Consider the following 25,893-nt stretch of genomic DNA (forward strand, 5'->3'; position numbering starts at 1 on the left):
ATGCTTTAATGTTTTTCCCTTCACTTTCCCTTCACCAATCTTTCAATTTTTAGGTGCTCTCTTTGTTGATCAATGCCGCCTATAAACCCAGCCGTGTTCTTAGAGAAATACAACTGGATGAAGAAGCTGCATGGCATGGATACGGAGAGACCCTGAAAGCCAAGTAAATTATCTGTTCTGTCTCATATGCCAGCCTGTTCATCCTTTGCTTGCAAGGCCAAATTTAGATATTGCAAAGGAAGCATGTTCTTTTCTTCCCTCATAATGCTAATGCATTATGCACTGAAGGGTAGCATTTGCAGAGTAGAACTGTTAGGCGGGGGGCTCCTTGACCCTTACCCTACAAATGCCCCATGACAATACCACCCCCATATCCTGCCACCCCTGAAAATAGCATTGAGCTTGGCCTTGGGCAAGGTGTCATTTGGAGGGCTGGACTGATGGGCATAGGCAGGATTAAGCACCCCTCTCACCCACTGATCCTGCCCTGCATGTGGGACCATGCATTTTTCTGAGATAACTATTTAAGGCCAGATTAGGTGTTGAAGAATAGTCTCTTCTTTTGGATTTCACTAAAATAAACAGCATTTTGAGTGAAAAGCACTGCAGCAGATGAGACCATAAGACTACCTGTTTGTTTCTCCTCCACAGTTTGAGCCAGTAGTCCAAATGGAAGGTAAATTGTATTCCCAAGGGCTTTCTCAGATGTCAGAAAACTAGTTCCATCATGCTGTCTCTTAGTTAGACACCGGACTGCTCTAGTCCTTTTTCTCCTCAAGATGAATAACCAGGAGAACTCAAGCAGCTATTGTATGTTTCCCAGTGAGTGAATTGATTTAGATACAGGTGGACCTCGTTATCCGCGCGGGTTCCATTCTTGGCCGAAGCCATGGTTAGCAAAACCGCGGATAACAATTCATTGAGTGAATGAAGATTGGGGGGAATGGAGATGAAGGGAGGAATGGAGACTAGAGGGCAAAAAAGCCCCCCCCAAAAAAACTTTAAAAGGCAGAAACAAGTGAAACAATGTACCATGCCATGATCTCCAGCTGTCCAGCAGTGCCCCCCCCCCCAAACCCCAATTTGGCCGATTTTCCACAAAAGATCATGGGTGTGTGTCTATTTTTTAGGAAAGAGCCACAAAATAGTGTCTGGAAATTACCTCAGAGGTCATTTCCGGCCACCTAGGAACTGCAGATATGCATATCTTAACCCTTTATTCAACCACGTATACCGAGGTTGGGTGTCAATTGCCCGACCGAAGATATGTGGAACCATGGATGTCAGGACTGTGAGTGACTAGGTCCACCTGAATTACAAAACCGAAACCACAACATGGCAGTGCAGTTTAATAAGGGAGCAGATACATTGTGCCAGTTTTGTGTTTTGTTCTATATCATTTACATCTAGTTGCTCTACCTCCTAGAGAGTACTGTTTCAGAGCTCTTTTCAGTTGTTTTTATGCAGTAATGTGTTAAGAGGCTGAGGCAAGTTATGTGAGCAAAAGGTCTAGGCTTTTAACTGGCTTTTGCTTTAACCTAGGATAAGTAACTGGGTAAAACACTACTAGGTTTAGAGTTCAAAATAAGCCATATAGTCACAAGACTGTCCTGAAACTAAAAGCTGCTTCAGTTAGTTAGTGATGAGCAAAATTCCCACAGGTTTGATTTGAATTGGGCTGGCAGTTATGAGTGACATTGGAGAACTCTTCAAAAACCACCTTTTCTCCAACATTGCTCAGAGTTGCTGCCCCCCTGGGCTTTGGGGGATTACCTGGGGTAATGGCTTCTACCCCTTCTTCTCCAGCAGTAGAAAGGAGGCAAACCGTTTCTTCTGCTTCCTGGTGTGTGGTGAAATGAATGCTGCTATAACACTATCTCAGGTGCCTACCAGGTAACTTTGAAAATCTAATTTTCCCAGGAGCACTTGAGATGTTGTTATAGCAATATGTATTACAGGTGCCAGGAAGAAAGAGAGCCCTATCTTATCCCTCAGTCACTGAGTGAGTGGGAGAAGTGGAGTTCTTCTCTGGCTCACAATGTATTGGCCATAACGATCATCTTGTATTGAAGGCAAGTTCATGAGTCACTAGGGTTTGTATTACAAACTTCAGTGACAAAACTATGAGGCTGTTCACACAAGTGGTCCAACCCAGGCTAGGGCATCCCAACATGGATTGGGCTGCTTGTGCGGAGTGCCAGGATCGAGGCCAGGTCCAGGATCATGTGTATGCTTTGGCTGCACCCGGATCCCTCAATGCACCGCACTGCTTATTTTCCTGGCCTCCAGAGATCCACGCTCCTTGGAGTAGTGCAGGTTATCTGGGCGTTCGAGCGCACACCATGCAGAAAAGGACCAATCATCTGGGGGAAAGGTAAGCTCAGCCTTGCCTTCCCCCAGTGCCCTCCCCACCTGCCAAAAATGGTTGTGTACACAGCCTCTATCTCTTCCTTTCATTTCCTTTTAGCAATACTGACACTCTTGTTGTATCTGAAAGTTAAAAATGTTCCATGAGCCCTAAAATATTTTCAGTATACTGGGATACTGGGACATGTAGAATTGAATGATTTTCATAATGTCGTCTTCTTCTTGTTGTTGTTAGTTATAATGCTTACATTCTTGTTACAGGTATAAAGGGAAGAGTTACCGTGCCACAGTGGAAGTTGTAAGAACAGCTGATCGGGTGGCAGAGTTCTGTAGGCAGACTTGTATTAAACTGGAATGTTGTCCAAATCTCTTTGGACCCCAAATGGTGCTTGACAAATGTTCAGAGAACTGCTCTATTTTGACAAAAACCAAATACAGTGAGTAATGATAACACAGACTGTCAATCTTATTTGGTCCAAAAAATCTAAATGAAAATCTCACTAATTGATTTCTTTTTCTCTAGTGAGCAATGCTGCAATATAGGTCAGTTGCAGGAAAGCATAATTCTCAGTAAATGTGCTTGTCATCTCCACCCTAGTTTGAATGTTCAAAGGAACCACCATATTAGGACCACATCAGTAGTAGTCAGTCCTGCCTTTATTCATTATCCATCCACAAAGTTCTTAGAAAGGTATTGTAGCAGCCCATATGAAGTATGGTAGGCCTTGTTCCCATTCATTTCAAGGCAAATATAAGATCTGACATGTTTATTTTAAAGCAGCTGTGGGAAGCTTCAAATCTGCTGCCCCCGTTTTCCTCAGCAACTGCCCCATGGAAGCTGCTCTGAACTCTATGAGGAAAACTACAGATACCGTATTTTTCTTTACAGAACTAAGAGCAGTTTCAGGAGGGAAACAAATCTGGCACTTCTGAGGTTGTTTAAAAGTGAAAACAAAAACATTAGAAGTTCCAGTTATGCTTTCCTGTGGTAGTTTGGCCTCAGCATAGTGATCCCTAGCTTATTTGGACCCTCAGCAGTCTTGAGCCCGCTCTTCCCTTTCAGTGGGGTCCCTGCTCACCTGCTGAGAAACTCATCTTTAGCTGTCATAAACCAAGTTCCAATATGGCATGCAGAATTGTTAGCAACCTGCTCCTGCCTTTCTGAAAAACGCATAGCTACTTATCTAGCAATGGCCAAAAGAAGCCCCATATGCAATCAAAGGTACCCCCTAGAGACAACTTTAGTTGTATCTCCCCCCCCCCGTCTTTTTAAAGGCTAACAAATGATGAGTCATCCTGAGTTTTCACAGTAAGAATCCTCTTCTTTTAATTCCCTTTAGCCCACTATTATGGAAAACGGAGAAACAAAAGGATTGGCCGGCCACCAGGTATCCACAGCAACATAGAGGCAAGCATGAAGAAGGCCAGCAAGAAGAGAAAGAAACGAAAAAACTTCTTTGTTCATAAGAAGAAACGATCTTCTACCTCTGTAGATAATACACCAGCTGGATCACCGCAAGTATGTCCCCATAAGAGTAATACATTGCATGTTGTATTGATACTGAATATTAGACAGTGTTTCTGCACACAGAATTCATTCATCTACACTACTCTGAGCCTACCCATCTCCTTTTTGTGCCATTTCAGGGCAGTGGGGGTGAAGAGGAGGATGACCAGGATGAGGTAGATGAAGAGTCATTAACAGAAGACAGTGCCTCTGAGCATCAGGACGAACTGCTTGAAGAGTCTGAAGTATCAGAGAAGAAATCACTGTCTTCATCCCCCACGCAAAGTGAGCGATCTCATCTTGGGGCTCAGGACCGGGACAAACGGAAAAGAAAACTACGTACTTTTTCATTCTCAGATGATGAAAATAAACCACCTTCACCAAAGGTATGTCTAGTGGGCGGGACCCTTAGCAGGGGGCATCTGTAGTTTTCAGAAAGTGGGATCTTAATCACAAGTCATTCAGCTATTTACAAAAGTTCCTTGAATTTTAGGACCTTTTTGTTCCCCATGCTGTTCAGTAGCACATTTGTCCAGTCTACATCATATTAAAAGCAAAATATATGTTCACAGCAGCAGTTATTTAAGGAAAAAGTACCACAAATCAGCACAATAGTTAATTCAAAAAAACCAGACACTGATGAGAAAAAAGTAAAGCTAATAGTTTTGTGTGTAATTTCTGAAGCAAAATACTGTACTTTATATAACTTTATTCTAATTATATACTGTGGCTATTCTTAATATGCAACTAGGACATACAAATATGTGCGTGTGCATAACTATACACTTATCTGATATGAGTTACCCTTTCTAAGTGGGCAAAGAGGCACCTTTTCAAGTCGTAGTGGTCTCTCACACACTTGCACACACACTCCTCACTCTCAAATCAGGGGGAGAACAACTGGTTCTATTTAACGCAGCAAAGCATCTCTCTGGTGGATCCACTACTCCAGTGTAGGTTTTTTAGATGGTGAAGAGGGAATCATCTTCTGTTTTCTTTTGCTATCTAAATTGCTTTGAGAGTTTTTGTTGTTGAAAAGTGGTACATAGGTGTTGGTGGCACAAAAATCTCTCCAAAGTGGGACTGGGCTTCCATATCATACACAGTTAATATAATTTGGTGTTAGCTTGAAGGGACTTCCATCACCTGAGCACACAGTACTAAGGTGGATAAAAAGTGGGATGCTGGGAGCAAGGCACATTTAAAGGCACATTTCACTACTGACTGCTGGAAGCTGCAGCTATAAAACCCATCTGCTTGCTAGGACATGTGAGTATGTGTGTGAGTGAGTGTGTGTGTTTGTGTGTGTGTGCACACACACACACACACACACACACACTAATAAGGATGCACAACTTTGTTATCTGTGGGTGGGGCATGGGGAAGAAAGTAGAGATTCTTCAGGTTTCTGTATTAGACTACAGGGTCCCTACACTTCATAATTTAATTTAGTGCATTTAGTCCTTGGTTAGATTCTAGGACTTTCAAAACAAACTGATGTTGGAGAACCTAGGACCTGACATCCAAAAACATCTAATCTATAGCTCTTCACAGGGTAGCTCTCACATAGGTTTTTTTTTCAGGCAGAACAGGAGGGGGAAGAGTGAGAGATTCTTGACCAGGGTAGATGTAATATTTTTTGCTTTCTGTTTGGGGCTTGTGTGGTAGGAAATAAAGATTGAAGTTGGTGAAAAGCTACAGCTGGACAGCAACCCTCTGGAATGGAGTGTAGCTGATGTTGTACGGTTTCTCAGATCCACAGACTGTGCCCCATTAGCTAGAATATTTCTGGATCAGGTAGTATACCTACATTTATTCTTTTATTATTGACAATTAAGCATATGAAACCAGTTTTCTTGCTAAAAAGTCAGGGAATAGTAGTCTGTCCCAATAACTTTCTAGTATAGCTAATAATTTGGCTTTTGTGAGCCAAAAATGTATACCATCCTTGGGATAGCTTATTAATTGCCCAGTATTTGAATTTGTTAGCTTCCAATCACACTGAAATAACCCTTGATCAATCATTTGATGCAATTTCTGTTGAGAGTGCAAATATACTTTTTAAAATAAAAATGCTTGAGAAGATGGAGTGGGTTAAAGATAACTGGCTACTAGTTATGAAGACCATATGCAACCTCTAGATGCAGAAGAAGTATGCCTGTGAATTCCAGTTGCTGGGACACACAGTAGTGCGAGAGGGTTGTTTGCTTACAGGTCCCAGTGCTGGGCTTCCCGGACGCATCTGGGTGATCACTATGAGAAGAGGACCCTGGACTAGATGGACCTTTGATCTGATCCAGCAGGGTCCTCATTGCATTCACAAATAAGACAGAATTGTCAGCTGAAATCAGACCAGAGAATAACAAGAAAAATGGAATAGCAGGAAGATAACATTAATTCTGACACCTGGTCTCTTTTTGTGTCTCTACAGGAAATAGATGGGCAAGCACTTCTGCTGCTTACCCTTCCCACTGTTCAGGAGTGCATGGACTTGAAACTTGGCCCAGCCATTAAACTCTGCCATCACATTGAAAGGGTCAAATTTGCCTTCTACCAGCAGTTTGCTAACTGAAGAGGAGAGGGCAGCTAGTTGAAACCGAATTTTCAAAGCACAACTGCCGTGTCTTGCTCTTCCTTCAGCAGGGAAAGCCAAGAAGGGTCAGATGGAAACTGCTTATAAACTGGCATTTGCAGTCTTGCACTTTGAAGGAAGGAAAAAGATACTTGGAGCAAAATATGAATGCAGTCCTAGCTATCTTCATAGCTGTCTGTCAGCTTTGGAATGTAGTAGTTGCTCATTCTGTACGTCAGGACCTTTTTTAATGAATAAAAGTGGCTGAAATATCTCCTCGGGGAGAAATATTCATTCTGGTCTGAAAAGGACATACTACAAGCATGTGAAAGGGAATGCTGATTGATGGAAATCTCCCTTTTTCTTTTTCTCATAATATGCAGAATTACCCCCATTTTCTTTGTCTTAAAAAGATAATTAAATGTATTAAATAAGCTCATTATCAAGATAAGCAGTGTGGCCACAAGCTTGAAAATGAAGGTGCAGCCCATTTGTTTTGCTATTTTTATTTTGGAGCTTGCTTTCTACCTCTGCAAACTGAAAGAGCTATTTGGGGGTGGGGGGATATTTGGGGATGGTTGTATTTGGCTATGCAACAATTGCTTTTCTGCAGTCAGAATAGGGATGTCAGATCTTTCCCTGTCAGAGGCTTTGCGCCTTTAACCTGATAGTTACACGTTCAGCAGCTATAGCTTTCTTTTCCTATAATGGAGATGTAATGACAGTGAAGATTAGACCTATTGGAATTTCTCCCTGTCATGCTGCTGATGAAGACAGAAACAAACATTAGCATAGCTCAGCTTTATAATCTTTTTTCCCTTTTTAATTGAAAGCTGCACAAAAATATTGACACTTTAATAATAATTTTCTGTTTGAAAAGATTTTAGTAAAATATTGCATGTTGCTTTTGAAATGAAAATGAAATAGACATGAAATGAAATAGAAATTAAGTTTTTTCCTCTACTTGTTTCGAAAATTGGCCTTGCATCTGTAAAGGAAGGATCAATAGAAATGTAGATCTCATACCAATTCTCAAATATTAAGAGTTTTTCCAGATAATTGTAATTGTTTTATACAAGCATGGGTGGAATATCATCTTCCCTCTTCTAGCAAGGTGTATAGCAGAACATTAATTGTGCTGTCCTTTGTTGCACAGATCATGCAGTATATATGACTGTGTGTACACTTTAAGAGATGGTAATTCATGGTTCTCCACATGACATGTGGCTTAACTCAGCTGTGTTCAACTTAATGTGTTAGCTTCTACTTATCTATAGAGCAGCTTTCCACTAGTGCAACAATTCATTGTTGCCAATGCTGCCGAAGAACTTTAGGTTTTCATTTTTGCAGTCCGGATCCTAGCATACACCAAATGGCTTCTGCTTTTTCCCTACCCTTGGTTATCCCTTCTGCCCATTATATGTGTATGTTGAATTTGAAATGTATTTGTTCACTTCAGTCTGTGGATATTTTGGCATTCATGGGCTTAAACTCGCTGTTGTCTTCCTGGAGAGTCACATCCCAGGGCATACAAGATTGCTTCGGTTTAGGAAGGTGTATGGTATCTTGAAGGAAATTTCTTCAAGCTAAATGAGACCATAGTGTGGCTATAGAGAGTGAATTCCTCAGAGATGTCATACTTCAGGTTTCAACCAAAGTAGATTTAGTACATGAAAAGCTGTGTAATTAACTTATGGGCTGAGTTTGCAACTGCATTTATATATTGGAATCATTACTGCTCAGCTAGTCAGTTTGTTTATGAGAAATGCAATTGTGTATATGAGTGCAACTGCCTCTATCTGGCACTGGGGGGAAAATCAGTCTTTTTTTCATCATCAAACCTCAGTATATATTTCAGTCTGTTCTATGGGCAAAATATGGGCAGCTGTTGGATACCTTCTGAATAATAATCCAAAAATAAATCATAACAACTTTTTCTGTACAAACTTTTATCTGTAAGATTTTCAGGATTTTTAAAGTAAAACTTTCATACTCCATGCATTTTGCTGTAAATATGTCATTTGTTTCTGATACCAGTAGAATTGGTGCTGGTTATCTGGGATATATTTATAGGCTGATATTTCTGCCCTGCTTTAGCAATTTGGTCCCAGTGGGATCCATTTAGAGGGGTTCAAAAAGAGAGTTGCTTTCCATTGTTTGTTTTGACAAAGTCATTTCTATGCAACACACAGGTACTTGTATATTTCATTTCTTGAGGCAATTCAAGCATGAATTTTGTAGGCTAGCGTTTTAAATGGTTTGACGCAATCTACAAAGCATTCACTTCCTAAAGAGTTCTGGAATATTCTCTGACTTCAGTAAAATGTAACTTCATCTATAAACCCTTCATCTCTTTCCATTTACTGCCCAAATCTATTCAATTGGAATCTTATCTGACTTAGTACTGATATTCAAGAGGATGATTAAATTCAAAAGGCTCTTGTGCTATTGTAGTGGAGTCTGCAAAGCTAGATAACATTGTATTATTATTTTTTTATTATGCCAATGGCTTTCTTGCCAGGAGAAAGTGCACGCACCCCATTGGCTTTAAGTTCTGCATTATACCTTCTTCAAAGCAGAAGGTAAACAATGTTCGTGTCTCTGGGGGCTAGTTACTACAAAAAGACTACATGAAACTAAGTTCTTAGGTACTCCTCTAAGTAGAGGCACAGACAGTGATTGGCTTTTTGAGGCAAAGGTTTATAGAATTAATGGAGCTAGAAAAATATTAACATTGACAGATTTTTATACACAATCTTGTGTTTCATGTTACACTCTGTTGAACTGGCACAGCTGTCAAACATGAGATAATTCCAGTCTAAACCTCCTGTGGGGAGAGACACTTCTATAAAGCTAGAGATTTGGGGAATAAGGTGAGAAGCCAGTGACACATACCACTTGTATCGAGATCGGAAGGAGAATGCTTATAGGGAGAGAATTTGACATATGTGCCTGTCATGCAACTTACAATCCTATTATAATAGGCCCTTATTAGTTCCAGTTCCCGCAATGCTTTATTAGTCAATTACTAAATCTATAGCAATATAACAACGTTCTGAATCAAGCACACTTTTTTCATATGATGTGTGGAGATTTCTTATATATTACTAGCCAAAACCATATCAGGTCTAAGGGGCTGGATTGTACATATGGAGTAGAAAATTTTGCAGATATGCCAATTATGAAATTTAAACTGGATAGGCAACATCTTTGCCTCTTTTTTTTTTTTTGTATTGAATGAATATTGTGAAGTTTTATGAATTTCACACATTGCCAAAAGTCATTCTATCAGAGAACAAAATTCAATGTTTAAATCAAGCTCTTTCATTCAGCTTTGTCTAAGTGTATTATGTACTGTAAAAGTCTTCAAAATACCCAAAATTTGCTAAGCACAAAAGAATTGGCTTTGCCTGAAAACCTCATGAGTATAAGCTTGCTTGCATACTGAAAACTTGTGTTGGTATTAAACTTTCCCATAATCAGTCATATATGACCTTGCTTTTGAAGGTAGCCTTATGCATAAAAGGTTAGAGTGGATTTTAAGTGTACAATGAAAGTTTCAAAACCTCTTTATAGAAAGCACTGGTATTCACTATGAGTGCAGCAATTTCACTCCCTGAAGACTGGATTTGTAGCAGATAGGTTGTATAGAAAATACCACTAATGTAAATTGCTTTTAATGTCCTATTTTAAAACAAGCAAAACTGGAGATAGACTAAAAATACAATGGCTATTCCATATTAGTTATATGCTTACCACAATCCTTTCACTACAGCCTACCAGATTAGAAAATAAAATTGCTCAGAAGAATACAACCAAACACCTACAGTAAGGGGCTCAGCATTAAACCATGGAGTTTAAAAAGTTGCCACCTTTCAACTCAAAAGTAGATGCAAAAGTTCCCCTGGCTTGTCTTGTCAAGCTTTTAAGGCTGTGTTGAGAACTAGAATTACCAGACAGTTGGAACTGGGTAGGAGCGATTTGATTTTGTGGAGAACATATTCCTTTTAGATGCAACCCAGAGAAATCTCATAGGCAAGGACTTCTATGTATCTTTTGAGACTTCATGCTTTGTCAGTTTATCTGGCTGCTACTCAATTCTGTCCTCACCCAGCACACACAGATTATGTTTCCATCTTCCTCTGAATTCTTTCTGTTAATGTTTATAGACAATCAAAAATCTCTTGGAAGAGCCTCCTAGGGCAGGTACTGCCGGCATATATGTAGATCTGTTTGTTGTAATAGTTTGTTGGACATGCACTTTCCCTGCTTTGTTCTCTTAAAGAAAAAAATTTTTAAAGGTGTATATTGTGTTGTCCCTCCAGCTTGCTGTGTGTTTTTCTCTTGATTTTAATTAATATATGTGTGTGTGTGTGTGTGTGTGTGTGTGAGTGTGAGTGTGTGTGCGTGCGCGTGTTAATTGAGGGTAAAATGGAAAAATATGCACATGAAAATATGCCTATTGAAGTTCTTCCTTTGCTGAAAAGCTGTATCAGTTAAAGGATTTTAAAATACTTTAGATGGATTATTTTGCTTGTTTTTTTCTGTAAACGAATGTACATAATTTTGTGGTACTTCATGACCGTTTTAAGTGGTTGTAAGAAAATTAAAAAACTTAAATTGGTTCTAGTTTCCTTTTGAGTCAGTAAGAAAATGAGTATGGTTGGGTGCTCAGGATTCTGTGTTATATCACTGGGAAACAGTGGGCTACTTAACAAGCACCTGAGGGCCCATAGTGGCAAAAATGAGTTTCTAAGCATTCTACAATTTTAATTCAAAAATTTCTCTCCTAGATTTCCTTTTAGCCTCTTAGGCAGAATGGCTCATGCATCCAGTTTCCCCTAGGAAATAAAACATATCTTCTTTCATTTTCAAACCTTCAAACAGGCACCGTTCCTCACTTGCTAAGTATTTGTCTCACCACCACCACCACCAGCTATTTTATTTGGGCTTTGTAGGTAGCAAACCTTTGCTTAAAAATAAATCTCTTATGGTTAAGGATCTCATTATTGCAAAAACACAAATATTTGGGCTTCAACTCAATATAATAGTAGAAGAAAAACTTAATAAAATTTCTATTTCTGATCATTCCCCCATGGGAATGCTTTTCACCAAAAGTCTTCAATTTACTGGTGCTGTCAAGCTTTATGAGAGAGAGTGGTTTGTGAATGGGCTCTCAAAGCAACTTGAGGAGCATCATTTGGGAGCCTTATTGTGATGTTTCATTTCTTTAATGAAGCTACAGTAGGGCTGGTAAAGGTAACACCAGAATTAGGTGGTATTGCTGATAAACAATTAAATCCACTTGTGTTATTGTTTGCAGCAACAACGCTATTTTTAATCTGGTTAAACTTTGCAGTTTTATACTTGTTACAAGTACATGAGAAATTGCTTTAATTGCATTAATTTTTACACACACAAATAATTAGAGGCAATTTCACATTATCCTTTTTAGTACTGTATATCATTCTCAAGACTGATAATGTAATGCAATGGAAGTTCAAGATAACTGCTATTTTGATTGTTATTTTATTAAATATGATTGGAATCTGTTGCATTTACATTTCATCCCAAAGAAAACAAAACTTAGAGATAACTTCATTTGGCTGTTCTATATTACTTGGATTTTTATTTTTTTTAAATTCCAGCTTCCCTCCAAGTAGAATTCATGAAATGAAATTGTTGCCTTGCATTTAAGCAAAACAACCTCAAGCTTTTACAACAAATCAGAAACCATAACCAAATTTAAGTAATCCTTACAGTATTGAATTGATTTGTTCATCATACTATATCTGTGGAAGGGAATCCAGTGCTATGTTGCCTGTTTAGTGAACCTTGTACAGAAAGTTGAAGAACCTTAAACTACTGCATTGTGATATAAAAGTTTTGCCTCTTGAGCATAAACTAGAAATGCATTCCCAAATGATCTAGCATTCACAAACAAGTAATGTACAACAGTCATTTCATGATACACTTGAGAATGGGGAGCCAACCACTCTTTGGAAGCTAGTTATCTCAGTTTCATCAAATGCTTTCAAGTAGTCTATGATCAGGTGCCTAGGACTGCGTTATGGACATACATGCATGTCCATATGTGAAACAGGCATCATAGATCATGCACCACAGTTTCACTTGAGAGACAGCAATATTCAAAGAAGGCAGTTCATTCAGCTGCTAGAAATCAGATAGCAAAACTGCCATTAACTAGCTTCAAAATAGAAGTATAACAGAATGTGTTGCTTTCATTACATAAAGCATTAGACCCTGGAATCTATAAAGATATCACTGGTTTTGATTTATAAGCCTTTTCAAACTAGAAGTTTTTCTTTTGGCTGTAGTAAGTACTGAATTTGCTCTTTTTTTAACAATCATAAATACAGTATAAGGAGCCAAAGCATAGGAGCAGAACACATGCTTTTCATCAGGGGTGTAACTACAATTAGGCAGGGGGAGGCCGTTGTCTCGGGGGCCCCTGCCTTGGGGGGGGGCCCTCAGAGGCTCTCCCCCACCCAGCGCCTACCCGATCTTCCTTGTGAAGTCATTTTTTTAAAAAATTCTCGTTCTGGCGCCGCCCGCTATTTCTTTGTTGTTTGTCTCCGCGAGTCCACCCTTGGGGGGGCCCCTCAGAGGCTCTCCCCCACCCAGCGCCTACCCGATCTTCCTTGTGAAGTCATTTAATGGGGGGGCATTTAAGAATCTTGTCTCAGGGCCCACTCCAACCTAGTTACGCCCCTGCTTTTCATCCAGAAAGTCACAATTTCTGACATCCAGTTACAAGGATCTGATATAGCAAATGTTGGGGAAAGCTTCTGCTTGTGACCCTGGAAAGCCACTGCAATGGCTTTCCATTGCAACACACAATACTGGTCTTGATGGCTTGACTCCATATTAGGCAGTTTCATTTACATTCACTTTTGTCTACATTTGCTATTTCCCTTAATGAAATTGGCTGAAATGGTTTTCTCTGTAACAATATCTAATTGCAGTAACCCAATCATAAGTGGTGATGGGTAAAAAGACACATCCTTCCTCCACTTCTGTACTTGCTGCACACAGGGAAGTATTCCTGGAATGAAGACAGACAAATTCTAATGTCAAGTTCAAGGCACTTTCTCTGGCCTGAAAACAAATTTCAGTGTAGCATATGTGAGGCAAAGTTGATTTAATTACAAGTCAAAATACATCTGTCTTCACCCTTTACTTCAGGGCTGCACAACTTTGACCTTCCACCTAATGTTGGACTACAACTCCCATAATTCTCAGCCACAGTGGCCAATGGTCAGGGAACCCTGTTGCACCATCCACTGCACTCACAACATCAACCTGCTGAAGCACACAACACCTGCTTTGTAGTTGCCAAATCTACATTTGAATGTATGAATGCTCCCATTTGAACAGTGGGAGTGCATCATGTCAAATGACTGGGTCCTCACCATAATTAGTCTAGGATACGCCATAGAATTCATGGAATGACCTCAAGATTCTGGGAGAACCACACCCTGGAATGCCACCCTTCAAGGGGAGATCGAAGGTCTCCTTCAAAAGGGGGCTATAGAACCAGTTGCTTCCTACATAGTCTTCCTCCCCCTATACTTTACCATACTGATGAGGGACAGAGGGCTGCGGCCCATTTTGGACCTGAGACTCCTCAATTCCTATGTGCAGTACAAGCGCTTCAGAATGCTCACTATTACAGAAGTTATGGCATTCCTATCAAAAGGGATGTGGTCCGTATCCATAGAACTGGAGGATGCCTACTATCATATTTCCATCTGAGGGTATTCACAAAGTGCATGGCAACTGTTATGGGACACTTACAAGAGAGAGGGATTCAAATTTTTCTGTATTTAGACAATTGGATGCTGGCAGCTGTATCACCAGATCTTCTTCAAAGGGGCCTTGCAAAAACGATCATGCTTTTGCGATGCTTGGGTCTAAATATAAACTACAAAAAGTCACAATTAACTCCCACACGCAGGATAAAGTTCTTAGGTGTGCAGTTCGACTCAGTCGAGGGGGTGGTCAGCTTACCAGAGGACTGTATCCAGCAAATAAAGGATTTTGCCTTCCAACTACGAGGGTCTGCTACCCACACAGCACACCAGATTCAATGTATGCTGGGACTAATGGCGTCAACCACCGCCATCTTGCCTATGGCCAAACTGCCTATGAGACCCTTACAGCGTTGGTTCCTGGACATTTTTCACCCAATGAGGCATCACAATTCCAGGCTCCTAGACCTCCCAAGACATGTTCAATGCGCCCTTGCTTGATGGACTTCAGATCAGAACCTTCTCAGTCTGCTCCCTTCATGGCTGTTGATCCTCAGGCAGATATAACAGACGCTTCCGAAGAGGGTTGGGGTACTCATCTCTGAGGACTTCACCTGAATAGACTTTGGTTCAGGACAGAGGCAAGACATCACATCAATTACTTAGAACTTCTGGCGGTGTTCAAAGCTCTGAAAGACTTCCTTCCAGAAGCGAGAGGCCAACACATTCAGATTATAACAGACAATACCACTATGAAGGCCTAAATAAATTACCAGGGAGGGAAAGGCTCACAGTCCCTGCTTCCCCTGGCACTGTACCTATGGCACTGGGCATTGTAACACCATGTCCACCTGTCTGCGGTGCATATCAAGGGACTAAAAAAATACACTTGTGGACACCTTAAGCAGAAGGCAGTCGCTTTCACATGAATGGAGGTTGCAGATGGATGTTCTTCAAGACATCTTTCGAAAGTGGAGAACACCTCGCATAGACTAGTTTGCAAGCAAGGACAATTTTCAATGCCCTCTATACTACTCCAGGGTGGGGATAGAAAAGAACTCATTGGGCAATGCTCTTGCAGTTTCATGGTTTTGTAAAGCACCCAGAGAACTTATTTTGTAAACCACCCAGAGAACTTGCGTTTTGGGTGGTATAGAGATGTATTAAATAATAAATAAATAAATAAATAAAATAATGGTTGAGTATCTTCACTTACCTGTTTCTGCCGGTCTCCCTTCTTCCATGAATTCTACAGAAATTGGAGAATTAGAAAGCGGATTGCATCTTGGTGGCACCGTGGTGGCCACGATGCCCTTAGTTTCTGCATCTGCTCCATCTGTCCAGGCAGTGTTACATCCAGATGCCGCTCCTTCCAACGCTGTTATCGCAGCAGGGTGGGAGGGTACTCCATCCGAACTTGCAGAGCCTGTGGTTGACGGCATGGTAAATCCAGGCGTTTGGCTGTGGAGTTGAAGGAGGTTCTTGTGACATGTAGGAAACCATCCACTTTGTCCTCGTATAGGGCAAAATGGAAACGCTTTTCAGAATTCATTAACTCTATCTCTGATGTCGATCCCTCCACCGCACCAGTGCTAGTTGTCCTGTCACACTTATGGAACTTAAAAAATCTGGACTGTCAATGCAATCAATCTGGGTCCACCTAGCTGCCATATCTGCCTTTTGAACTGCCCCTCCATCATCCCCTTCACTGTTCGTCCTACCAGACGTTAAACAGTTCTTGAAAGGTTTGGCCTATCTCCACCCAGAAACACCATCTATGGCACCTTCATGGGATCTGCCAAAGGTTCTATCTGCCCCTTGTGGGGAGACCGTTTGAACCTAGGGAGACGCGTGATCTTCGTTTGTTGACACTTAAAACTGTGTGTTTGGTTGCAATTACATCAGCACAGAGGGTGGGAGAACTCTGGGCCCTGCACTCAGATCCCCCTTATCTAATTTTCCAGAGGGAAAAGGTGGTTTTGAGAGTTGATGTCTCTTTCTTACTTAAGGTGGTCTCAACTTTTCATAGGTCGCAGTCCATCTCCTTGCTGGTTTTCTTCCCCAACCCAAATTCGGAAAAGGAGCATAGATGGCACACCTTAAGATGTTAGGGGGGCACTGGCATTTTATATCCAATGCACGGCACCATTTAGATCCACCACAGTCTTGTTTGTGGCATATGATATGGCTCCGCGTAAGGGCCAGCAGACATCATCCCTGTCCATTTCCACCTGGATTGTGCATGCCATTAGACTGGCTTATCAGGTGGCAGGGTTGGAACCACCAAAAGGGTTGAAGGCTCATTGCACTAGAGCCATAGCTACCTCCATGGCCTTCAACCGTGGACTCTCACTGGATTCCATCTGTCAGGCTGCAATGTGGGCATCATCTTCGTCCTTTATAAAACATTATGCTTTGGATGTCAGGGCCTGTAATGACGTGGCCTTTTGAAAATCAGTCTTGCAAGCCTTGTTTCAGTAGAAAATGTATCCTTACCTCTGGGTTCTTTGTTTGTTGGTTCTCAATAAAGTTTTTCCTCTTGTTGCTGAAAACATTGCATTTATCTCTGATCCTCTATATTTGGTGTGATATGTTTATACTCTAACCACTGGTTGCTGGGCTCTGCTTCCCTCTTCCTAAGGTTTTTGGGAGCTTGCGATGAGCCCACCTGTGTGATGGACAGAGACCACTTAGAAGAGCTGTAGGTTGCTTACCTGTAACTGTAGTTCTTCTGGTGATCATCTGTCCAGTCACACACCCACCCATCCTTCCCCGCTGCGGACAGTGCTTGAGTCCTCTGTGGCAGGGTGTGTGTGGAGGAGGGTGTGTGTGGAGCACATGACCTAGTTGCCAAGTGGGAGGAGCCTAGCTACCTGTCAGGAGAGACAAAAATAAGAGCTTGTGAGTTTTTTCCGGATGCTTCTTCACACAGGCATGAAGCCCACCTGTGTGACTGGGCAGATGATCATCAGAAAAACTACAGTTACAGGTAAGCAACCTGCAGTTGCAAATGGAGGCATTTTAGGTATGCAATTGGGTGAGGGTTTCAGTCCATGGGTGCAACTTTACATCGGGTGCTACTGTATATGACATCTTTAAAGCTCAAAGGCTTGACGAAAGTCTTGCTGAAAGTCCATCTTGCAGCTATTTCTTCCAATCATTGGGGGTTGGATGGTACCACTGTTTTCTCCTACCCAGACTGCAAAAAGTTTTTAAAAGGTGTAAACAACTTGTACCCACCAATAGGTAAACCCACAGAATAGTGGAGTTTATCACTGGTTCTGTCTTCACATATAAAGAGTCCCATTGAGCCTCTAGGGTGAGCATTTTCAAAGTGGTCTCCCACAAAGACTGTATTCTTGATAGCGATCACTACTGCAAGACAGGTAAGTGACCTCACAGCCTTGAGGACGGATGTGCTTTACACACAGTTTTATCCTCAGAAAGTGGTTATGAGGCTAGATCCGCAGTTGGGACCTTAGCTTGTGTCAAACTTTCACTTGAACCAGGAGATAACTCTGCCTACTTTATCCCACCCCCCGCATCCCATTACACTAGAGAAGGTGCTCCATTCTTTGGATGTCTGTCGAAGTCTACTTTATTATCTGAGAAAACCCAAAAGCATTAGAAAGACTAAACACCTTTTTGTGGCCTATAAGGGCAAAGCAAGGGGACCAGGGGCTGTCTCACTGGTTAGTGGAATTAATTATGCAAGCATATAAGTTGGGAGGGTGTGGAACCACCACATATCATAAGGGTGCATTCAACCCAAGTGTATGCTTCATCAGCAAACGCAGAATTAGGATACATCTGTGCAACAGCAATGTGCTCTTCACTGCTGCCATTCATTAGGCATTATGCCATTGACCTGCGAACTGCTGAGCAGGCAGGTTTTGAGAGGAGTGTGTTAAAAATGATCTCTTGCCCCTTGCCCGACATGGCTAATACTATCTGGCAGGGATGTTGTTGTAGAAGGCCTAGTAGAGATCATAAACGCTTCTCTGAGGAAGGGCAGGATGCCTCCTTGCCCTAAGGAGGCAATTATTAGACCATTTCTAAAGAAGCCTGCTTTGGATCCCTCAGAGTTGAGCAACTATAGGCCTGTCTCCAACATCTGTGGTTGGGCAAGGTAATTGAGAGAGTGGTGGCCTCCCAACTCCAAGCAGTTTTGGATGAAACTGATTATCTAGACCCATTTCAGACTGACTTTCAGGTGGGCTATGAGGTGGAGACTGCCTTGGTTGGCCTGATGGATGATCTCCAATTGGGAATTGATGGAGTGTGAATCTTTTTGTCCTTTTGGACCTCTCAGAGCTTTCAATACTATCAACCATAGTATCCTTCTGGAGCGTCTGAGGGGGTTGGGGGTGGGAGGCACTGCTTTGCTGTGGTTCAACTCTTAACTTTTGGGCAGATGCCAGTTGGTGTCCCTCGGGGACTGTTCTTCAAAAACTGAACTTTGGTATGGTGTCCATCAGGGCTCCGTATTGTCTCCGATGCTGTTTAACATCTACATGAAACCGCTGGGAGAGATCATCAGGAGATTTGGTGCAGGGTATTGTCAGTATGCTGATGACACCTAAATCTTTTTCTCCATGTCAACATCATCAGGAGAAGACATAACCTCCCTAAATGTCTGCCTGGAGACAGTGATGAGCTGGATAAGAGGCAATAAGCAGAGGCTGAATCCAGACAAGACGGAGGTACTTATTGTGCTGGGTCAGAACTCAGGAGATGATTTTGATCTGTCAGTTCTGGATGGGGTCACACTTCCCCAGAACGAACAGGTACGCAGTCTGGGGGTGCTTCTGGACACAAACCTCTCCCTGGTGTCCCAGGTTGAGGCAGTGGCCAGAGATGCCTTTCTTCAGCTTCAGTTGATATGCCAGCTGTGTCCATTTCTTATTTAGTTAGTTAGTTGATTTCTGTAGCGCCCTTCCAAAAATGGCTCAGGGTGGTTTACATTAAAACGACATTTTATCAGTTTCTTGCCGACTGCCAAATTTCAGCGGAAGCACAGAGAATGTACAGGGCAGAGTGGGTGTCACTAGTTAATCCATCCGTGAGGTCCCTGCACAGGCACAGAACTCATTCCTTATGAATACAATGGATCACTACCAGATTATCAGTTACAGGTAAGCAACTTGTTAATATGACAGCTTAGCAGATGTTTCCTTATGATACAGTGCACAAATTACAATGCTGATAGATATCCCAGTTCACAATTACAGGTAGACCTTATTATCCATGGGGGTTCCATTCTTGGCTGAAACCGTGGATAGCGAAACCAGGGATAACAAGCCATTGAGTAAATGGAGATTGGGGGGTTAGGTTCCTGGAGGTACAAAAAGCCACCCTAAAAAGGCAGAAACAAGTGAAACAACATACTGTGCCATGTTCTCTAGGTCTCCATCTGCCAAGCAATCTCATCCCAACCCCCCAAATCAGCCAATTTTCTGCAAAAAAATTGTGGGGAGTTCTTTGTTTTTTTAAGAAAAGAGCCACAAAAAAGGCCCGTTGAGCAAAATGGTGGTCGGAAATTTTGCTCAACGGGCCTTTTTTGTGGCTCTTTTCTTAAAAAACCCTGAATGAAATCTCCATTGCTGAACAATTCAAAGTAGGTAAGTAAGTTGGTCCTACTCTAGAAATGCAAAATACAACTCACAGATGGGACTCCCCCCGCCCCCGCCGCCTGCCGCAGAAGCTAGAAGTAGGGATGTGCATGGAACTGGTTCCGTGCACAGCTGGGAGGGTGGGGGCATTCCTTCTAGAGGCTGGGGAGATGCTGCCTACCTGCCAGCCCCTGCCCCACCACATTCCCCCCGCCGGCACTCTCGTAAAAAGAGGCCAGAGGTGCCCCAGAAATGGCCAACACGCATCCATTTCCGGGGCACCACTGACCGGGGCTGCAAGGAGGCACTCTGCAGCCCCACACGCCTGCTTTTACTTGAGCAGCGGCAGGGGGCGGGAAGTGGTGGGGCGAGGGCTGCTAGGTAGGCAGCACCTCCCCTGCCCCTTAAAGGAACCCCCCTGTCCTCCGAACCGGCTCAAATGCCAGTCCATGGAAGTGGTTCGGCACTCCCAGAATGGAGCACCGAATGGTTCTGTGCACATCCCTAGCTAAGAGGATAAATAGACATTTTTAGTAGAATTTTTTGTTCATAGTTTATGAACATGAAGAAGAGAGTTTCTAGAGGTAGGCGGAACCTCTCCTGCTTCAGAAAACCTTTGGTTGAACTGGTTCAAATTCTGGAATTTGTAGAACTCCAGAAGGCCCATCCTGTATTCCAAACTTCAAGTTAGAATAGCTTCCAGCTCTTACTGCACACATATTGAGAGACTTGTGCTATTGCACTGAGTTAATGCCATCATTCATCTCATCCATTGATATGCTGTAAACTCCTGTGCCTGCATAGCAAAGCCTAGCATGGCTTGAGGAAACTCCAGAATGGAGCCAGAACTGTGCTGACTGTGCCATGCCGGGGGGCTGAGCGCAAGTTGCTCCGTGCGATCATGCCTGCGTGCGCCTTGGTGTGGCACTTTGGGATTTTTGCAGCAGACTTTGGCAAAAGGAATATGGTGGCGGCTGGAACCAGCCCCACCCAGGGGATGGAATGCTGCCACTTTGGTGTCGTGTGGGAGAAATGGCAAGGCATTGCCATGGGGGTGGTGACTCGGAAGGGCTAGTTGTGCTCTGACTGCTTGGGCCAGGGATGGGGGAGATTTGCTTATTACTGCATTTCTATCCTTCTCACCTGCTGAAGTGGCGGCGTTCCTGATTCCTCTCCACTTGCTAGGGCTGGTTCCCTCCACCAACACATTCCTCCCCCACCCCACCCCACCTGGCCCTAGTTATGCCTGCTGAAGGGTTACCCCCTGCTCTGCCTCAGTATTGTGTTTCTTCTCCTCCACTCTACTCCACTCCACCATTTGCTTTTGATGGCTGGAACCTCCGACCTTTTCCTGAGCATATTCTGGTGTGAAAAGCAGTGCATTCAGCTAATTTAAGTGGCAAAATGTGGTATCCACAGGCCAGTGTGAAGTATCTTTTCAGAAAAGGAAATATTGTGCTGTCAAGTTGATGTCGACTCCTGGTGACCTAAGAGCCATGTGGTTTTCTTGGTAGAAATACAGGAGTGGCTTACCATTGCCTCCTCCCATGCAGTGTGAGATGATGCCCAATATAGGAGTTTTCCATGTTCTGGGAAACATTCCAGTGGGGATTCAAACCAACAGCCTCCTGCTCTCTAGGCAGGCTGCTTCCTTGCTGTACCATTAGGTGGCTATCTTTTCAGAATTGCTTCTAAAAATGCAAAAAAAAAAAAAAAGGTTTCCAGCTTTCCCTGAGCATGTTTGAGTGTGTATGTAAATGCATAGCAGTTTATCTTGCCTTGGCAAGGAGGTGCCAAAGGCCTTTAGGTATATGCTCCAAAACTACCGAGGTGCACCTCTGGAAGTACCCTGCTGTTTCTCTATAGTAGGACAGCCCCTACTGGCTGTGGTAATCGAGGGGGCGACAGGGGCTTTACTTCATCCAACTCCCAACAGCCAGACCATCATCATCCCCTCTTATTCCGCCATCCACTTCTTTAATCAGGAATGTGTTCAAGGTGTGCTCCCACTACCGGGAGTTAATGTCTCACAACTCGCCGATAGAAGCGACGCTCCGCGGGAGAAGCCCGGTGGAGCTCACTGAGACTTAGCATAAACGCGTGCACAGTCGTATCCCACGGAAAATAAGGGCGAGATCGAACCAACAAAACACCGAGAGCTGCTCCTACTGGCTACGAGGCTAGGGGATGAGGTTACTACGGTAGGGGCGATGCAGCGCTCGTTCACCCTCGACCCCGTCTGCCAGGAGAGCCGAGCAATCAACCTCCGAAGAGCCGAAACATCTACCTTCCTTCTCTACCAGGACTGGACTGGGAGGCCACTCAGCTCCGCCTCCGATCAGGCTCTCCCTTTAAACTCCACCCTAGCGAAGCCAATCAGTAGCAGCTGACGTCAGACGTCGGTAGTGTGCGTCTCCCTCCCAGGAAGCGCTGCGGAGCGTGTTAAAAACACCCCCACCACCCCCCAACCTGGCGCGGCCGCGCTCGTGCGCCTTCCCCCTCCCACAGGCGCACACCTGCTTCGCGGCGCGTGCCGTCCACCATGGGGGGCTCCCTCGCCCCCAACGGCTCCCTCATCTTCATGTCCAGGCCGGCCTCTCCGCGAAGTGGTGGGAGCGGTGCTGATGCCTCCTCGTCGTCCGAGGCTGGGCCGGGCTATCACTGCGAGAACGGGGCCCTGATGAACAGCTTCGGCATCTTCCTGCAGGGGCTCCTGGGGGTCGTGGCCTTCAGCACCCTCATGCGTGAGTCACTGGCCCGTTCCAGCCTCCCTCTCCGCTGGCAGCCCTGCCGCCCGCCCCGCCCTTCCCCGCTGTCCCTCCCGCTGACACCAGCCCCGCTCGCTCGGACGCCCCAGTCTCTTTCCTCCCGGGCTGGCCGGCCGGCTGGCTAAGGGGGCCGGTTGCCTTCCTTGGCTTCTTCGTCCTCCTCCGTCAACTTGAGATGCGAGTTTGCCTTTTCCTAGCCCCCGTCCGAGAGCGTAATGTCTGCCCGGGAGGATGCAGCCCACTCTCCTCTCGGTGCAACGCCTGAGTCGGTCTCCCGTCGATTCTCTCGTGTGCGCGATCTTCTTCTTCCGAGGCACCGAAGGCGGCGGCAGAAGCGGGCCCAGCATCTTAGGGTGTGTCTGTGTGCAAGAACGAGGGAACTTCCACCATGCTTGGATACTCGCAAATATGCTCCTGCTGCCTTCTGTGCCTAGAAAGAAGAGCGCTGCCTGTGTGGCTTTGTTCTCTCACGGTTGCTTCATCATACCTCATTCCCTTCACTCCTCTATTCATTCCTTATTTCTAGTAAAGGCTCAAACCTGTTTTCAGTGCTGATATTCCGTATTCGAACGTATGAAGTAGTACGATCTCCCCTGAGCAGTTACACTGAGCAAATACAGCTGCCTATCATACCTGTCCTTACCCAATGAATTGTTGGATATTTTGTTTTACGTGGATTGCAAGCTCCCAGTCACTCTAGTTCTGTTACTTGGGTTATTGTCACTTAGTATCAATGTGCTAATGTGGTTATAGTGGGCTGGTGAGTGTGGGCTTATTTAAACCCATTAGTTCTAATTAATGAAGTCTGCTCTACAACTTCTTGTTACTCTTTGCTCATTTTCCATCTTGTCTTAGCTGTGTGATGCCTTGCAACAGGGCTGATTATTCTCATGTCTGAATTATTGATGAAATATTGCTTTTCAGGCTTTCTTCTTTGTTTAGACCCCAAATGGGATTGTCTTGCCAAGAACTCACTGCCTTCCCATGGGGAATTCTTTGTGTTGTGTGGCATGCTGCCTATTACGATCTAGCCAACAACTCTTATTTTCTTACCTTATACTGTAATTTATTTTAAAATGTCTAGCGCACAACTGCTGCACAAACTTTACAACCACTACCATAATTGTTCTAGAGCAAATTGCTTCAAGTTTTACCTGGTCCTGTTTATGTTCTTTGACTTTTTGTTAACTGCAATGAGGGAAGGACATCCTCTGTAGGTCATGGTATTTAACTTTTCACTTCTTGTAGCATGGTTTGGAGAGTTTGTGTCTGTCTCCAGTCATTCATAACTCCTTAAGATCTATGAAAGTGTCTGTTGTTTTTAATCAGGGAATGTGTGCTCTCTCTGGTAAGAATTAATATACACTTGTTTTATGAATTGACAGACTTTGCTGAGAGATGTAGTTGTAGTAGCAGTCTGCCTTCTCATGCTCATGTGTAGGAATGAACACATGTGTTCATTTGTGTTGAGATTTCAAATTGAGTTATTCCAGCATTCTATTGGGTAATGTTTATAAACTACTTTTTAAAGTATCTGATCTTTATTTAGCTCATCAGAAAGGACAATTTCATCCTCTTATTCTCTCTTTAATACATAGCAATAGCACTTACATTTATATACCGCTCTATAGCTGGAAGCTCTCTAAGCGGTTTACAATGATTTAGCATATTTAGCATGATTGATATGAACAGCTACTGATACTGATATGAACAATCATGATACATGATTGATATGAACAGCTACTTGCTCACTTTCAGTTCCATTACTGATCTTTTTCTTTTCCATCCAAGTGCTACACATAATTTTTGCAAGTTGTTATGCTAATCTTGTATTCTGCATTTTTCCTGAGGGTGAGGGCAAACTGATTGGAAGGGTGTGACCTACCGCTTGTTGTCTTGACCATGACTTATACTATCAGCCGGGGCAGGGGGCAGTGTTGTCGTAGAAGGCCTGGTAGAAATTATACATGCTTTTCTGAGGGAGGGCAAGATACCTCCTTGTTTCAAGGAATTATTAGACCTCATCTAAAGAAGCCTGCATTGGATTCCTCAGAGTTAAGCCACTATTGGCCTGGCTCCAACCTTCTGTGGCTGGGCAAGGTGATTGGGTGGATGGTAGCCTCCCAGCTCCAGGTGATCCAGGAGGAAAATGATTATCTATTCCAGACCCATTTCAAACTGACTTCTGGGCAGGCTGTGGGGTGGAGACTGCCTTGGTCACCCTGATGGATGATCTCCAATTGGAAATTGACAGAGGGAGTGTTACTCTGTTGGTCCTTTTGGGTCTCTCAGCAACTTTTGATACTATCAACAATAGTATCTTTCTGGAGTGTCTGAGGGGGTTGGGGTGGGAAGCACAGCTCTGCAGTGGTTCAGCTTGTACCTCTTTGGCAGATTCCACATGCTGTTTCTTGGAGACTGTTGCTCTTCAAAATCTGAGCTTTCATATGGTGTCCATGTTGGTTCCAGTGTTGTTTAACTTCTATATGAAACTGCTGGGAGAGATCATCTGGAGTTTGGGTGCAGGATGTTATCAGTACGTTGATGACTTCCAGATCTATTTCTCCATGTCAACAACATCAAGAGAAGGCATAACCTCCCTAAATGTCTGCCTAGAGATGGTGATGTGCTGGATGAGGGATAAGAAACTGAGACTGAATCCAGATAAGATGGAGGTACTTATTGTGTGGGGGTTAGAACTCGGGAGACTATTTTGATCTGCTGGTTCTGGATGGGGTCACACTTCCCCAGAAGGAACAGGTGTGCAGTCTGGGGGTGCTTCGAGATCCTAACCACTCCCTGGAGTCCCAGGTTGAGGCGGTATCCAGAGGTGTGTTCTGTCACCTTCAGCAGATTTGCTACTAGGGATGTGTGCGGAGCTGTGGTCGGCACTTGTGTGGGGGGCTCTTTAAGGGTGGGGGAGGGTGTACTTACCCCCCCCATGGCGTTTTCCCCGCTGGCGTGTTTGTTTTGAAAAGCTTTTGGGGCGGCAGGATACCTCCCTGCCACCCCTTCCCCCAGTCGTCAGCAAAAGGCTTCAAAAAGCCTTTTGTGCGTGCGCACGTCACGTCTCTGCGACGTGCGCACATGACACAGGGGCGTGACATGCGTGCAACATGTGCATGTGCAAATGGCTTTCTGAAGCCTTTTGCCGACGACTGGGGGAAGGGGCGGCAGGGAAGTATCCTGCTGCCCCAAAAGCTTTTCGAAACGAACGTGCCAGCAGGGGAAACGCGCGGGGGAGTAAATACACCCTCCCCCACCCTTAGAGAGCCACCCATACCACCGCTGGACC

At 43.7% G+C, this 25,893-nt stretch overlaps 2 protein-coding genes and 1 long non-coding RNA gene across 16 annotated transcripts in view; 2 read left to right on the forward strand and 1 right to left on the reverse strand.

Annotated features, from left to right (window-relative positions):
- Window positions 1-11,070, forward strand: part of SFMBT1 (Scm like with four mbt domains 1) — a 141,604-nt gene extending 130,534 nt beyond the window's left edge. For all 13 annotated transcript variants that reach the window (XM_053296133.1, XM_053296137.1, XM_053296135.1 and 10 more), the window contains 6 exons: window positions 54-163; window positions 2,629-2,804; window positions 3,708-3,886; window positions 4,015-4,260; window positions 5,543-5,671; window positions 6,306-11,070. In XM_053296133.1, coding sequence (XP_053152108.1) covers window positions 54-163; window positions 2,629-2,804; window positions 3,708-3,886; window positions 4,015-4,260; window positions 5,543-5,671; window positions 6,306-6,446 — 981 coding nt within the window. In that variant the 3' untranslated portion in view covers window positions 6,447-11,070. The remainder of the gene's footprint in view (window positions 1-53; window positions 164-2,628; window positions 2,805-3,707; window positions 3,887-4,014; window positions 4,261-5,542; window positions 5,672-6,305) is intronic.
- An 889-nt stretch (window positions 11,071-11,959) lies between these two features.
- On the reverse strand, window positions 11,960-22,458 carry LOC128343423 (uncharacterized). Of its 2 annotated transcripts, none has more exons than XR_008315527.1 (3): window positions 22,347-22,458; window positions 14,265-14,391; window positions 11,960-13,512 (listed from the first exon to the last, which is right to left on the reverse strand). It is a non-coding gene; the product is annotated as an uncharacterized LOC128343423 (long non-coding RNA). The 2 variants fall into 2 exon arrangements; XR_008315526.1 differs by lacking the exons at window positions 11,960-13,512; window positions 14,265-14,391 and adding exons at window positions 14,405-14,841; window positions 15,435-15,679 and having other exon boundaries at window positions 22,347-22,431.
- LOC128343421 (musculoskeletal embryonic nuclear protein 1) overlaps window positions 22,373-25,893 on the forward strand; it is an 82,782-nt gene continuing 79,261 nt past the window's right edge. Inside the window, exon 1 of the mRNA XM_053292433.1 lies at window positions 22,373-22,574. Coding sequence (XP_053148408.1) covers window positions 22,373-22,574 — 202 coding nt within the window. The remainder of the gene's footprint in view (window positions 22,575-25,893) is intronic.

Source organism: Hemicordylus capensis, chromosome 2 (assembly GCF_027244095.1).
Source record: "Hemicordylus capensis ecotype Gifberg chromosome 2, rHemCap1.1.pri, whole genome shotgun sequence".
Taxonomy (NCBI): Eukaryota; Metazoa; Chordata; class Lepidosauria; order Squamata; family Cordylidae; genus Hemicordylus; species Hemicordylus capensis.